The sequence below is a fragment of the Mchenga conophoros genome, linkage group LG12 (genome assembly GCF_057382185.1).
Source record: "Mchenga conophoros isolate Kocher_MC1m ecotype Shallow Benthic linkage group LG12, M_conophoros_male_GT1.1, whole genome shotgun sequence".
NCBI lineage: Eukaryota > Metazoa > Chordata > Actinopteri > Cichliformes > Cichlidae > Mchenga > Mchenga conophoros.
This window is the reverse complement of record NC_140537.1, coordinates 14,573,180-14,588,377: the sequence shown is the minus strand read 5'-3', so window position 1 is coordinate 14,588,377 and position 15,198 is coordinate 14,573,180. Positions and strand designations below refer to the sequence as shown.

Genomic DNA, 15,198 nt, shown 5'->3' with positions numbered 1-15,198 from the left:
TCATATATACACAAATGTTCCTGTATACAGCTCTTTATGTTTGTTTGCATGTGTGTGTGTGAGAGAGAAACTGAGCTGGAAAAAAGAGCGATGGCTTTTACCCACCTCTTGTTCGGTGTCCCCCTGCTCCGATACTCCAATTTCACTGGGCAGTTCGGCCAGATCTGTGACCCGAATGAGACCGTCGTGGAGAAAAATGGTCTCCTCCTTCACCGAAAGCCACTGGGACGAATCCACAGCCCCGGAGCCCATCGCTCTCCCCTCCGACAGCGTAGCCAAAGGGGTCGAACATTAAAAATTCAGTGACAGAATGACAGAAACGCCCTAGCTAGCCTGATAGCGACTCACAATAACATAACGGCCGTCAGCGCCGAGGTCTTATCTAATGGTAGTGTTTGACAAGGGAGACAAGCTAACTTGACGAGTGCCAGTCAGCGGGCGAGTTGTAGTGGCAGGTGTTCTTTACATTACATGGGTGCTCTGGTCATGCTAACAGCGGCTGCTAGCTGTCTGGCTCAGTTAGCTGAAGCGGAGCTAACTTACCGTACGGTATCGTTATAGCGTTACCGAGCAGAGTGGGCGTGACAGCCGTGCTAAATCCGTTATTGCGTCGCACCGTCTAAACGACAGTCTTTTCAAGACGCAAAGTGAACCTGTAGTACTCTCATTTCACGGCTACAACCCGACTGCAAGCAGCTCTACTAATGGCCCGGTATCTGTCAGTGCCTGGAGAAGATAATGAGAGTCACCAAGCTGTCAGTGCGACGCCATGTTTCCAAGGCCAACTAACCGCTCCCAGAATGCACCGCGTGCTAAAATAAAAGCTGTCTAAAGTCATTTATTTTGGTATCTAAAACCACATCTTATCACAGCTGTGAAATGACAAAGGCACATTTATTATTTAATTTAAAGATCTTTAAAAAAAATCAATGTATTATTATTATTATTATTATTATTATTATTATTATTATTATTATTATTATTAGTGCCATCTGCCTCTATCACACCCTAACCCTAACATCCTCCTCTGTCACAACAACCTTTTGAATGTGCTCTTTCACTACATCCATGAACTTTCTCTGTGGTCTTCCTGTTTTCCTCCTGCCTGGCTGGAGACAACAAATTTTGTCCAGTATAGCTGCTAGCCCTCCTCTACACATGTCCAAACCATGTCAGATTTGCCTCTTTGTCTCCAGACCTCCCAATCTAAGCTGTCCCTCTAAGACAGTCTTAACATTTCAGCTCAGCCTTCTTTCTTTTTGTCAGTGCCACTGTTTCCAAACCATACCTCATAGCAGGTCTCACTGCCATCTTGTAAACCTTCCCCTTTACTCTTGCTGCTATCCTTCTGTCACAAACCACCCCTGAACCAGCCTGAACCAGCTCCACTCTCTTCTTGACCCTAGGTATTTAAACTTGTCCACCTTCACTGGCTCCTCGTAGCTTCACTGTTATACCTGACTCCATCTCATTCATAGACATGCATTCTGTCTTGCTTCTACTGACTTTTATTCCTCTAAAGAAAGAGCCAGTGGCTGAATATTCAAGCACTTAAATTTTTTGATTTACAGCTGCTGCATGCGGGAAGGCAAATCAGCTGTTGTTCTTTCTAAGGAAGTTGTGAAGTTTTAATGTAGACATGACAATAATTAAAATGTTGAATTCTTCCTTTACTGACTCAATGCTTTTCCATGATTTGGTGGGTTTGTAGCTTTAATCTTTATCTCTTTATTCTAGTTTTTTCCCTCACTGAGTCATACAATATACAGTGCAGATGACAGAGTGAATTTAAAATCAATTCAAAATCAAACAGAAACAATAAAATGATTTAATTATGTTTTCATTCCACAATCCAATCATTTGCAAGTCCACATGCAAACGCTAACTTACATTTATAAGAATGTAATTACATTTATAAGACCATACTTTGCTAGTCGAGGGCCTTACTTCTTAAAATGCTGCAATTTTCCACCATCAGGGAGAAAGAGCAAAGCCTGCGTGAAATCTAAAGCTTATAACATTTATTGTTACTGCACATAGCAGCTTATTCTACAGTCATAATATCAGCTCTGCTTTCTAGCCTCAGGCATCGCTTATAAAGGCGAACAGGAATCCCTCTTTTTCTGTCAGTGCCTGAAATTCGCACCCCAGCAGAGTCTTTTTCCTCTATCTTCTTAAGCACTTGATGTAGGTCAGAGGCTTTAGTGAAGCCTCTAGAACAGCTAGGGAAAAAGACATAAAAATATCAGCAAGAGAACTCAGCACAGTAATCTGTTACAGGCAAACTGAGTGAACATATTAGACAAGGGGCTGGTACTGCTTTAACCGAAAAGTGTTAGAGATTAATGCGAATGAGCATATTGGAGCTTAAAACCTTTTTTTGCCGTGGCATTTTTCCTCGTTTGGCAGTGTAAAGCAATGCTGAGAGACGAAATGCAGCATGAGAGAATGCAGAATGCTTGGTCGCTTGAGGCTTTCAATCTGAACAGCCAAGCTGTAAAATTGACAAAAAGGACAAGTGACAAGTTAATTCTTGTATGTAAGGCAATAAGATCACTTGTAGGAAACCAGTTAGACATACAGTAGAGCAAGAAAAATTTCAGAAAGGGAATAATATCATTTATATCTCTCCACGTGTGATCTCAGAGATATAGGTTTAAAAAAAAAACATTACATTTTTATAAATAGTTATGAAGAAAAATACTGTATTCCTACCATGTAGTAGGCAGCAAAGTCCATAATCCAATATAAACATATCAAATATCATATTAAAACCATGAATGTATGCACACTGTGCCTTATTCTAACAAGAAATGACATACCTCGATCCAGGCATGCTTTTATTGTATTGGCAATGTGTTTGGGATTATCGTCATGATGACAAATGAAACCATTACCAATCAGAGGGTACTGCATGGCGGATCAAATTCTGTCCATACATTTTGGTGTTTGTGATTTCATGAATTAACCTCCATGTGGAAATATGTTGAGATTTGGCGAAAAGTGCTTTGGTAATCATCTTGTTGGTGCGAAAATGCTTTTTTTAGTCCTGCTAAACTGGGTTATCTTTGAAGATTTTCATTAATAGAAATGGGAAAAATGTTACTCACAAGTGGTCTAAAGATACCACTTAAAATTGATTCTTTCTAAGTGTTCTGTTATATGTAGTCACAACACCTGCTCAAAAGTATTCTTCAAGACCATTTAAAAAAAATTAAAGTTTGATTCCTTGGCACAAAACAAAAAGAAATAAGTGGTGGCTCAAGACTCTTCCACGGTAAGTATTTTTTGGCTGCTCCCTTTCCACATGTCACCCACATTGGGTAGGATTCCCTTTCTGGTGTAAACCCAAAGGGAATCTTGCCTGCAACTGAAGTTAAACCATAATCTTTTAGTTTATAAATAAACAAATACTTGGTATTGGAAAATATGCATCTTACAGTGTGCCGTCCCTCCTGCCATCACAGAAAATGTGGACTCTGATGGAGACAGAGTCACAGCTATTTCCAGTATTGCAACAGCAACGCAGTACTTATTTTGGATGGTTTCCTATTTTAACCAATATTATAGTTCCACTGGTCTTTAATGATACCGCTGCTACAGTCATTAGATTATCGGGGTGATTTCGGTTGAATTAATTCACAGCTGTGTAAGGCTCGTATTTCCTTAACCTCATTTGACGGTGTCATAACGCTAATTCCAGGGATAAGATTACTGGTGTATTAAATAAAACAATCGTGAATGAAGTAATTCCCAAGCTGTGAAGCTAGGATTACTTTTTAATGTGTTGACATCGTAAATTTTTTTCATGATTATTTATCTGTTCTACAGCCATAAACAGCAGCAGAACAGGGGGCAATCTTATTAAGGGGCAATTTGGTTAAACTCAGTACCTCCTTACATTTCATGCCTTTATCACCTCCTGCTCCCGCCTGGACCACTGAAATGCTGTCCTAGCTCGTCTGCCTATTTGAGCCATGTTCAGAACTCCCACATCACCCCCACCCTCATGTGCCTCCACTGGCTCCCAGTCAAGTCCTACAGCTTGCAGAAGAAATACTGCTCCTCACCTACGTCCTGGTTTTTAACTTCTGTGTGTAAAATGACCTTCGGCCCAGTAGAAATCAGATTTATAATTATTATTATTTAATCATTAATAAACCTTTATTAAAAAACACATTGTCCAGTCTTTGATCGGGGCAGCTAACTTCCTTTGTAAAATAGGCCGCCTGAATACGCCTGAATGCTGCATAGGTGTATAACATACAATTATGTGAACATAGAACATGCAAAACATAATGCAACACTTATGTCATATAAATAAAATTGTTACCGGCTGGTGCAGTCACAGTGATAGGCGGTCTTCGACTCCATGTTCTGGAGGCCATATCTTTTTTTCAAAGGAGGGATTTTGAATTTACAGTAGTCCAGATGTTTGAGGCTTTCACACAGGAGCTGGCTATCTACAGGAGCAAAAATATGTGCATATATATTTATGAGTGTACTCAGATTTCTTTACAGAACTGGGTATATTTGCTGGTTACTGATGCTGCTATTTTCTAGTAAAGATTAGCCCTCTTTTTTTGGCATTTGTAATTTGTAGTCAGCAACAATGATGATTAGCATTCTGTCCCATCGGTAACGACAGCTAATAACACAGCTGAGCAGCCTGGTAATTATTAATAGAATAATATCCTGAACTTCTTCTTTAAACACATACATTTCTCTGTTGAGCTACAATCAAACTGCTCATGTGGAAAACTAACTGATATACTAACAAATAAAAATAGCCTTGACAGTCATTCAACTCACTACCTTGCATACTTTCTAACCTCCCCTCTTGAGTATATTTTGTAATTAATAACTCAATCCCATTAATATTACAATTAAAATTAAATATAATAATTTGGATTGATCCAGAAGAACATGAATGTTTCCAACCAAAGTGAAAAATGACTAATTTTAAAAGCAACTAAAATATTAAATTGCATTTCAGATGCTCAAAATTAAAGAAAGAGGAAAATCAATGGCTTAACTTGCAGCTATAGCCCTGTCAGCAGCTGTACGCACTCACCTGTTATCTTATGCAACATTTTACTTTGTTTAAGGCTTCTTTCTGTATGGGTGCTTTGGGCTGTGGTGCTACCTGTGAGCCCCTGGTTTGAGTTATTCATTAGCAGATAGGAGTGCACCTGCTTTTGTGGCTCATCATCCTTATTAAGCGGGGCTGCTGTTTTTAGTTTTGCTGCAATGGGTGTTGCAAAAGTAGCCGTTATCAAAGTGTTTGATGTGAGTGTATTTGTTGTCTTTTCAACACCCAGTGTAGTCACTTTGATTGGTAATCTGTCCGTAGTCGTTTTCATATGAGATTTTGTTTCTCGTTCCAAACAGCTTTCACAGCCTGACTGAAAAGCATCACCCCTCACACGCTTCCTGTGTCCACAGCAGCCGTTTCTCTTGATAACGTCCTTGTGACTTTTGTTGGTTTTGGTCACTGCGGCTGTTGTTTGGTGCGGCTGAAGTTCTGGCATCTGTGTTAAAGGTGATGGTGCTGTAGATGAACTCTGCAGATCAGAATTTGAGCTGAGCTGTGGTGAATCTCGGCGTCTCAGTGTGGAGTAATCTGACAGGCCCACTTTGATATGCTGGCTTTTCTCGCTTTCTTTACTCTGTAAGCTACTTTTAGAAATCTTTAAAAGACCTGTTTCCACTGACGAAGCAGTGGCGTGTGCCTTTGATGTTGGAGGCAACTGTGAAGGTGCTGCTCCATGAGGTTTATGGCGTCTTCTGCATCCTCTTGCTTTTGTCCGTCTGCGGTGGAAAGTGTCTCCACTGGGTGGGTCTCTGAATCTACACTGATGCTGAGTTTTAGATGACTTTCTGCGAGGGGGGCTTTGAGTTACATGCTGCTCCTTGTTACTTGGTAACTTGTTGGTGTCAGTGTCCGCATATTTTTGCTCAGCATCAGAGGTGTTGTAGGGGAGGGGGCTTTTGAAGACAGCATATGGAGCTTCTTTGGCTACTTTGCACCTATAGAGAGAGTACAAAGACTTGTTACAACAAAAGAACGTAAAGGAGAACCATTTTCAAAACGTTAAAAAAACATTCTGCTCAGCACATTTCTTATCATTTCTTATTTTCTTACTTTACTTAAATAGATCCTAGCTTTTGAGGAAGATAACGATAGTGACACAGTGGAAATTAAAGACCTACTGGCAGAGTTTAAGGCATGTTAATACAAGCTGCAGAAGTGCATCTGCCACTCAGGCTTCCAAAGCAACCATACCAACACTGTTCACAGAACAACCCCTTTTCTATGGTACTGAGCAACTGTTGTGTCTAATAATATGCAGTCAAAGTATCAAGCAACAGTGTCTGTGCCTCTCTTACATCCCCCACCAGTACATCTCAGTGCACCGCCTCTGCTGCTTGAGCTCAAAGCAGGGAATCCGGAGGATGTTGAAGAAGCTGTAGCCTACCATATTAGAAAAGCTATCATTCACGTCCAGAAGGCACTGTCGAAACCTAGTTAGAGGCAGAAAAAAGAACGAGGTGAGTCAAAGTTCAAAAAGCAGTCCAGTCAATAAACACACGAATGGCAAGTGTTTCGTCATGTTTGACTATTCCCAAACATTTTATAACCACATCCGTGTGCTTCTTTGGGATGAACACCAAAAAGTACACACAGACTTGTCAAGACTGGATGATTTTACAAAATAAAATCACAGCACATACATAATATGTATAAGGAATGGAATGCCCTCCAAATACTGCAGAGCAGCGTGTTCACTCTTGAAATCAGTTTATCTGGAGGGGTGAGCGCAGTGATGCATTTATTACCCCTTTATAAACAGTTATGTCACATGGCCCCGGGCTCGTCTACTTAAATCGGTTTGCGTTTACTGGCACCCTGCCAACATGACACGATAGGAACTTTCCTCCGAGTTTATTAGTCGGAAGTTTAAGAAGGCATTAATACTGATAAATTCAGCCTTTGAGCAAATCTGCCTTTACCTGACTTTCCATGCCAGCCAGGGCAGTATGTGGAGATGTCAGGGGGTGGAAAGTGAATTAGTGGTTGCAGGAGTTTCCCTTGAGGCGATGAATACTTGGAATCCTGCCTCTGTGTTAAAGATGCCCGGTGGGTGTGTTCTGACGCTCACCTTTGGTCACACTCACAGTGTGAGACGGTGAAGAGGTTGCGGTTGAACACTCCATAATTCACCGTAAAGGCCGGGATGATCTGCAGGCAGTGGTCGTGCTCACGGCAGCATCTGTCTGTACCCTCAAACATCCCTGTGTGCAGGATTTAATCACACATCAAAGGGCACTTTGCTTGGAAGCAAAGCTTTTTTTCAAGCAAAAGATCACATACCTGATTTGAAAGAAAAAGCTGCAGACTTCAAAGGCAGTTATTTGAAAATTAAAAATGTATGGGTCACAAGATTTTCAATTAAATTAAAAACAAAACAAAACCCTGAGCCACATCTTTTTGATGTGACTATCATATAAAAATATCAAGCACCTCTTAATTAGATATTTGGAATCTAAGTATATGAGTGATTATTTTGGGGAGAGGGTAAAACAGCTATATCACATTTTATAGTTAAAAAACAAAAAGAAATCCATTATTCTTATATTGGCATCTAAGGGTGATAAACATGATAAACAAAGGGCACAATCTGGCCTGAGATTTGACTCAGTATAGGTTTACATAGCAAAGGTTATCGACTATGAGGCCATCTGATGTACTCCTATGTGGGAGTCATACCTGCATACGTGCTGATAAGAGTGTTTGATAAAAATAATGTCTATTTTGTTCTGTCCTATACCATCTCAGTTTACAGTTTTTCTCAGTTGCTTTGGTGCATTTCTCACAACAGAATTAAACTTTGCACAATAGTTAGTTCAACCTCCACAACATGTAGTCGTTTTGGCACAACCTTGTGGCGGTTTCATGCTCATTTCGTCCAAAGGCAAATGCCTTTGGACATGAAGCAGTTGAGTAAGTACAAATATCTAAAGAATGGTCACTTTTGACTTGCTATTCATCACTATCTCCTTGCTTTTATCATGAATGTCACAATTATTTATACTTGTACCGGCTGAATAGTCATTGTCCTTACAACTAATAGTCTTCATTTCATTGCTTGTGTCAGTGCACTCAAAATTGTTGAACATCTTGTCAAACAATTTGTACACCCATTTTGAAAACCCTATTTTTAAGGAGTTTCCATGAAAATCTCCATAAATTACTTTTCTCAGGTGAACCTTATCTCACACTAATGAAAATTGGTGTGTGTTACTCTTACTTGCAACCAATGAAAAGCCTCTTCTACCCAGTCACAGGTGAATCGCGTTACAGTATCCCCTACTCTACAAGTATATATATATAATGTAAACCAACAGACAGGATTGGCATGAGGTGCATACTGAAGCTACAAAACTGCAGAACATGGAACGTCAGCCTTGCGGAAGCGGGGTGAGGCTCAGTGGAGGACAAAACCGGGTAAGAAGAGGCCAACCACATAGACACGTTCCTGACGAAATCAGGGCAACACTTGTGGATCATGTGATAAACCATGGCCTCACAATGGCCGAGGCTGGTCGAAGGGTGCAGCCAAATGTTGGGAGAACTACTGTAAGTTCTATTATTCAGACATTTTGTTGGGAAAACAGGTGAGCATACTGTAATGTAGTTATTCAGCACAAACTAATTTGCTCTGCACTTTCATAGTCATACAGGAGACTTGCATTAGGACATGACCTTATAGATCTTTACATATATACGTACTGTAACTGAAGCGCAGACTTGGCCCAGGTGTGGCATAGTGTGCTGTGGTACAATACAGTAATGCTGTAAAGAAAGGAGTTTTGAATAATAGTCCTGTAACAATTACTGTAAGCATGTTTGCGCTTACAGTTTTTCTCAGTCGATTTGGTGCGTTTCTCAGATCAGAATTGAAATTCTCATAACTATTAGTTCAACCTCCACAACACTCAGTCATTTGTGCACATCATAGTAGCAATTTCTCCTCCCTCTGAACAAACTGCAAATGATTTTGGACATGAATCAGTTGCTTCCATACATTTCCCTGCTGCTTTCTGACATTTCCATTTGCTTATGTCATGTCAGTCAAAAGTAATCATACCTATGGATGCTGAATAGTCGTTCCCAATAAAACTAATAGTCATACATCCATTGCTTGAGTCATCACACACAAAATTGTTGAACTAGTTATCACATGCCAAATATTGGCCATCTGTCAAGCAAATCCTATACCTTTCTGTATCATTTTTCCTGGAAATGTCTCCGAAATTGAACAACTGATCTCAGGTGAATTACAGCTGTCACTCATGAGGAGGCGTGTGAAAGTTTAGGTATGCAGGTATGCAAACAGTAATACACTGTACTGTACTGTGCCATCTCAGACACATCACATGTTACTGTACTGTATTTGCAATTTCACAAAAAGTTCACTCTGCACCACATAGGATTGTAAGACAACCTCGCGGAGGCGGAAGAGGGCCCCTTTTTACCCCACAGCAAGAAGAAGCCATTTGTGCAATGGTCATTGCAAACAATGCAATAAAGCTGAGAGAAATACAAAGCGCTGTCATAGAGAATTACACGGTATTTGGCAATATTGAATCTGTTTCAATTTCAACAATTGACAGAGTACTCAAGAAAAATGAAATCCACATGAAGCAATTGTATAAAGTGCCATTTGAACGAAACAGTGACAGGGTGAAGGAGATCCGTCACCAGTATGTGCAGGTAAAGCTGGTCTTCTATGTTCTGCACTGCAAACTGTTTTACAGTACTTCGTAGTTTCATGCAGTACACTTGCAATTCCACAGCACATACTCTACAATGTGTTTTACCAAATGCATGCATACTGTTTGTTACTGTACACAGGCATATTGTGACATTGCATTTCTGTCTCTCTCTAAAGCGTGTACTGGAGCTGGAAGCCAGGGAAACACTGCACACATTCATATATGTTGATGAGGCAGGTTTCAATCTGGCCAAAGGCAGAAGGCGTGGAAGGAATCGCATTGGACAGAGGGCAACCACTGAAGTCCCTGGTCAGCGCGGAGGGAATATTACCATGTGTGCAGCCATCTCAGACAACGGCGTCCTCACCCATATCCCCCTTCTTGGTCCATACAATACCCAACATCTCCTGACATTTTTAGACACTCTTTACAGGGACCTAGTCCCTGAGAATGAGAGAGGTGGAGGCCAACTCAGCAAGTATGTTGTTGTCTGGGATAATGTCCGTTTTCACCACTCCCATCAGGTCAGAGAGTGGTTTGCAGCACATGACAGAATTCTGGTTGAATATCTCCCTCCATATTCCCCATTCCTTAATCCAATTGAGGAGTTTTTCTCTGCCTGGAGGTGGAAAGTTTATGACCGGCATCCACATGAGCAAATGGCCCTGCTAGCAGCCATGGATGCAGCATGTGACGACATCACAGCAGGGTCCTGCAGAGGATGGATTCGCCACTCTAGGAGATACTTTCCTCGCTGCATTGCGAGGGATAACATCTGTTGTGATGTAGATGAAAATATGTGGCCAGACAGACAGGAACGTCTGGATGTGCCAGAATGATTTACTGTACTGTTACATGTGCTGTTTATTGTTCACATTAGTGCACAACTCTACCAAATGGGTGATTTTATGTTTACATGTATTCTACAGTGAACAAGTGACTGTAGCATATTTTTCTTTTGCACAATTCTGTAGGATTACAGTTTTTTACAGCCGCTAGGACACATTTTACAATACTTAGGTCACTTTTGCAAAACTCTTCACACAATTCTCCTAACTGACCTTCAGCTTGGCAAAGCAGTTCATTTCACATTCAAAATGCACTACAACTACCAAAACACTTTATTCAGGTCTCAAATAAACTCATTCTTCCAGAACACTAGCAAAGGTTGACAGCCAACAAACACACTTTGTCACCCACAAAACAATGACCTAAAAAACACTAACAACATATAGCATGACACAGTGTTTTCTTGTGTAAAACAAGGACACATCTCTGTTTAGAATTTCAATATATGTTACTGGAATGAATCAGACATCATGCAGAATTCGTTAATATTTGTTTATGTATTTTTATTTTTTTGCACTAAGTAATCCCAAAATACAAGAATTTGTATACACACCATCCACTGATACACATACAATAGTAATGCTATTCTACTCGGTCTTCTCCATTTGGCCACAGGTTCTCATCCACATCACATCTTATGCCATCTAGGGCAATACACCTAGGAAAGAATCTTCTGGCATGCCAGAATTGAAGGAGTTGAAAAATTGAAGGAGTAACACCTGTGTAGATGTTCATCTACAATGAGAATAAGCTGTGGCTGGTTAAACTGCATTTTTAGATTTAAAATATGTTTCAATAAAATATTGCTGTTGAATTTTGCTGTCTTTTTAAGTTTTGCATTGTGTTATTGTTTTGGCCATAAGTTTAACAGTTTTGAAAACAGTATGTAAGTATATGCAAAATGTCCTGTACGTACAAAGATTTTTGGCAGTTGTTGTGTCTGAGTGAGAAAATAATTCATGAAATTTGAGAGATGTAGTCATTGAATGCATTTTGTGCCAAAACAATGATAACTGATCCTCAGTTTGGCCCACATAGACTTCTGTTGTGCTCACTGTGTGAGGAGTTTTGCAAAAGTGACCTAAGTATTGAGAAATGTGTCCTAGCATCTGTAAAAAACTGTAATCAATCAATCAATCAATCAATCTTTATTTATAAAGCACTTTTCATACAGAAAAAATGTAGCACAAAGTGCTTTACATAGTTAAAAGCAGCCCACCCCACCCTCCAACTCACTCCCCACACTCTCAATACACATATATCCCCCCACCCCCACCCATACACACACGCGCACACTTAAAGAGTAAAAATTGGGCTGGGCTCGCATGAGCCAAGTGAGGAAACATTATAACAGAGAGCGGTCTGCACCGGGAGCCGGTCACAGACCGCAGCCTCCGGGCTGGGCACACAGCAGGAGGGAGGCCAAGGAGCCCCCCAACCAGGCTGAGAGGACCCCAGAGACCCAGCAGCCACGGTCAATAACAGCCCCGGTGCAGAGAGCGCCCTCCGAGGAAACACTGGCGATATGACGCAATACGATATATACAGGGTAAAATGATAAAATAAATAAGAACAGGATACAATATAAATATAAATATAAATAGAGTAAGAAGATTAAAAAATGAATAAGAATAAAATCAAAAAATATTAGGTAAATCCTAAATTAATAATAGAATAACAGGATAGAATAAATAAGCATAAAATAAATAAACGCTAAGTAAAAGCTAAATTAAAAAGGTGGGTCTTGAGCCTGTTCTTAAAAACATGTACGTTCTCTGCGGCCCTGAGCTCCTCCGGCAGGCTGTTCCACAGACGAGGACCATACCACTGAAAAGCTGCCTCTCCGTGAGTATGTGTCCTGACTTTAGGGACAATCAAAAGGCCAGTACCAGAGGACCTCAGGGTCCGCGAGGGTTCATATGGTAAAAGCAGATCTGAGAGATAAGAAGGCCCAAGACCATTAAGACATTTAAAAACCAATAAAAGAACTTTAAAATCGATCCTGAAACACACGGGGAGCCAGTGCAGCGATTCTAAAACCGGTGTAATGTGGGCCCGCCCTCTGGTCTTCGTCAGCACACGAGCTGCCGAGTTTTGCAAGAGTTGTAAAGTTGAAATATTCTTCTTAGGAAGACCAGAGAGCAGGGCATTACAGTAATCAATGCGACTGGTAATAAAAGCATGCATCAGCATCTCCGTGTTGGCCCGAGAGAGAATAGGGCGGACTCTGGCTATATTTTTTAGATGATAAAATCCAATTTTGGTTACATATTTAACATGTGGGATAAAACCAAGCTCAGAGTCAAAAATAACACCCAGGTTTTTCACTTGTAGCGAAGGACATAGTGAAAATGCCTCTAATTTAGACAAGAGTTTCTCTCTCTGAGCCTCAGGACCGACAATTAAAACTTCAGTCTTGTCCTGGTTAAGCTGTAAAAGTAATTACAAACACTTCTACACAATGGAAATGTGAAACGTACGTATTCAGTGTCTCAGTTACTCCCAAGACTCCCATAACATCTACAGTGACTTTACTGCACATTTCAGATGGCTGTACAGGTAGGCCATAGTGCTGTCGTCAGCATTTTCAGATGTCACCAATTGTTTTTGCAATGGGAAACACTGAAATTATAAACTGTCATAGTGGAAACATGACAATGCCATTTGACTATCTTGTTCATAAAGATGGTGTCAAGACTTTTCATTTTGATGGCACTGACAGTTTCATTGACATGGATACTTGCTTTTGAGGTATGGATAATCAATTCTGTGCATGTGACGTGCTTTTGCAGGCTATCCACTAGGTTTTGCAGTTTGCACTAATTGTTTTGGGAAATGCACTAACTGCTGTGCAAATGTTAATGGTGTTCTGAGGAACGCACCAAAGCGACTGAGAAAAACTGTAATTTTCCTTTACAATTTATGGTTTTCAACATGCCATGCATGCTGTCCAGACTTGACATGTCATTGGGAAGCACCTACAAAGAAATCCGTCACAATGAGAACATGTTCAAACCATTTGATTTTGTGACCAAAGGTGCTGGTGTAATGACTTGTAATTGTGACAGCCCTGACACTTTGATATAAGTACTTGCTTTTGATGAATATATTATCTGTTTTGATTAAGGGACTTGCTTTTGAAGCATTGACTACTTATTTTGAGCTACTGACTTGCTTTTGAACAACTGACTTTTCTTTTTGATGAAGTGACTCACTTTTGCAAGTTATCCACCATGTTTTGCGGTTTGCACTAATTGTTTTGAGAAGAGCCTTAGTAGTGGTGCAGAGATCAATTCTGTTGTGAGAAATGCACCAAAGCAACTGAGAAAAACTGTAATGATCTCAGCCTAGCTAAAAGTTGCCAGGGTCCAGCACAGTGGAGCTGCCCTGCTGGACAAACTAGGAAATGGCATTATTTCTGAATTACTACAAGCATTTTTGGACTGTATTGTGTTCTGCAAAAGAAATAGGTTTCCCCTTTTGAATAAGGGAGAAGCCAGAAGTAGCTTTAATTGGGACATAGTGGTCAGTAATATAAGCCGAAGTGAGTTTCATTTTATTCTCATTTCAATTTAAATCCTTATTGCTATCAGTGAGAACACTTTTTGGTATGTCTAGAAAATGACAGGGATATTAGTTCTTTTAATTGAGGTGATTTTAGCGACAAGCAGCTTGAGAGGTTTGGATTTTAAATCTTCTTTCACGAGGCTTTCTGTAAGCACTGCTGGAGATTACAAACACCAGGGAACTACAACTCACTTGTCTCCTCTTATCGCCAAAGTCCTCGAAAACCTCAAACAGGCCAAATATGTTTTAATCACAAAGTCAGAAAACCAGAATTCAGCAGTCTCACCTAATTCTTCATATCCGTCCGCCGTACTTCCACTGCCGCACCACAACGTGCCTGGGAAGATCCAGGCGCGTTTTCTCCGAGCTTTTCTCTCTGTCTCATCTGTTCTTGTGCGTATGGTGAGCTGTGACGCACTGGAAGCTTCGAGGTGAGCGCAGTCGGCTTTCTGCAGCGCCAATAATATGCTGCTGATATTAAACCCATAGCTTACCTCTTGACCACGTGTGTTGCTTGTCTTGCAGAGACTGTGATATCTTTCTGTCATCTGTGGACTGAGGTTTACTGTGCATGTTACCAGTCTCATATCTTGGGACCAGATGGTGAGGTACAAGGAGCGCACGCCGACTGTGTCTTCGTGCAGAAAGGAAATACGCGTCTGTACGTTACCACGAATCGATGTAAAACAGTAGAGACCCGGTCCGACCATATCTTGTGCTTTTGATAAAATGATTGCTGATAAGAAGTAAAAAAACTGAAGTACACATCTGCTTTTCATCTCAAAGTATTGGGTCTATAGTCGGTCCGGTTTAAGATACTGAAGTTAAAAATGATGACAGTGTATTTGTAGTCCAGTCAGCTTAAAGGCATCTGTCCCTGAAGAAACATTCGAGAAGTAAGGTTGAAGTTCATAGGGTCTTTATAATGCCCCTCCGATGCTGAGAAACTTGATACTCAATTTCGTGCTTGCGTTTGAGGGTGTGTACTTGTACACCTATCCT

At 40.6% G+C, this 15,198-nt stretch overlaps 2 protein-coding genes across 3 annotated transcripts in view; both read right to left on the bottom strand.

Annotated features, from left to right (window-relative positions):
• Nucleotides 1–778, bottom strand: part of hectd4 (HECT domain containing E3 ubiquitin protein ligase 4) — a 39,003-nt gene extending 38,225 nt beyond the window's left edge. For both annotated transcript variants that reach the window (XM_085293924.1, XM_085293925.1), the window contains exon 1: nucleotides 106–778. In XM_085293924.1, coding sequence (XP_085150050.1) covers nucleotides 106–252 — 147 coding nt within the window. In that variant the 5' untranslated portion in view covers nucleotides 253–778. The remainder of the gene's footprint in view (nucleotides 1–105) is intronic.
• A 1,068-nt stretch (nucleotides 779–1,846) lies between these two features.
• Nucleotides 1,847–15,098, bottom strand: LOC146562293 (uncharacterized). The gene is made up of 7 exons (XM_085293922.1): nucleotides 14,483–15,098; nucleotides 7,164–7,296; nucleotides 6,391–6,525; nucleotides 5,075–6,030; nucleotides 4,334–4,463; nucleotides 2,375–2,494; nucleotides 1,847–2,222 (listed from the first exon to the last, which is right to left on the bottom strand). Exons 1-7 carry the CDS (start codon nucleotides 14,973–14,975, stop codon nucleotides 2,045–2,047), a joined length of 2,145 nt encoding a protein of 714 aa, XP_085150048.1. The 5' UTR covers nucleotides 14,976–15,098; the 3' UTR covers nucleotides 1,847–2,044.
• Between the last annotated feature and the right edge of the window lie 100 nt (nucleotides 15,099–15,198).

What these genes read in the sequence shown, in the direction of transcription:
- LOC146562293 (XM_085293922.1), bottom strand. Translation starts at nt 14,975, where the DNA reads ATGAAAAGCAGATGTGTACTTCAGTTTTTTTACTTCTTATCAGCAATC. An exon ending in CACTGTGAGTGTGACCAAAG is followed by an intron (nt 6,526 to 7,163) that starts GTGAGCGTCAGA and finishes GCCTCTAACTAG; the next exon opens with GTTTCGACAGTGCCTTCTGG. An exon ending in AATGTTGCATAAGATAACAG is followed by an intron (nt 4,464 to 5,074) that starts GTGAGTGCGTAC and finishes TTGCTCCTGTAG; the next exon opens with ATAGCCAGCTCCTGTGTGAA.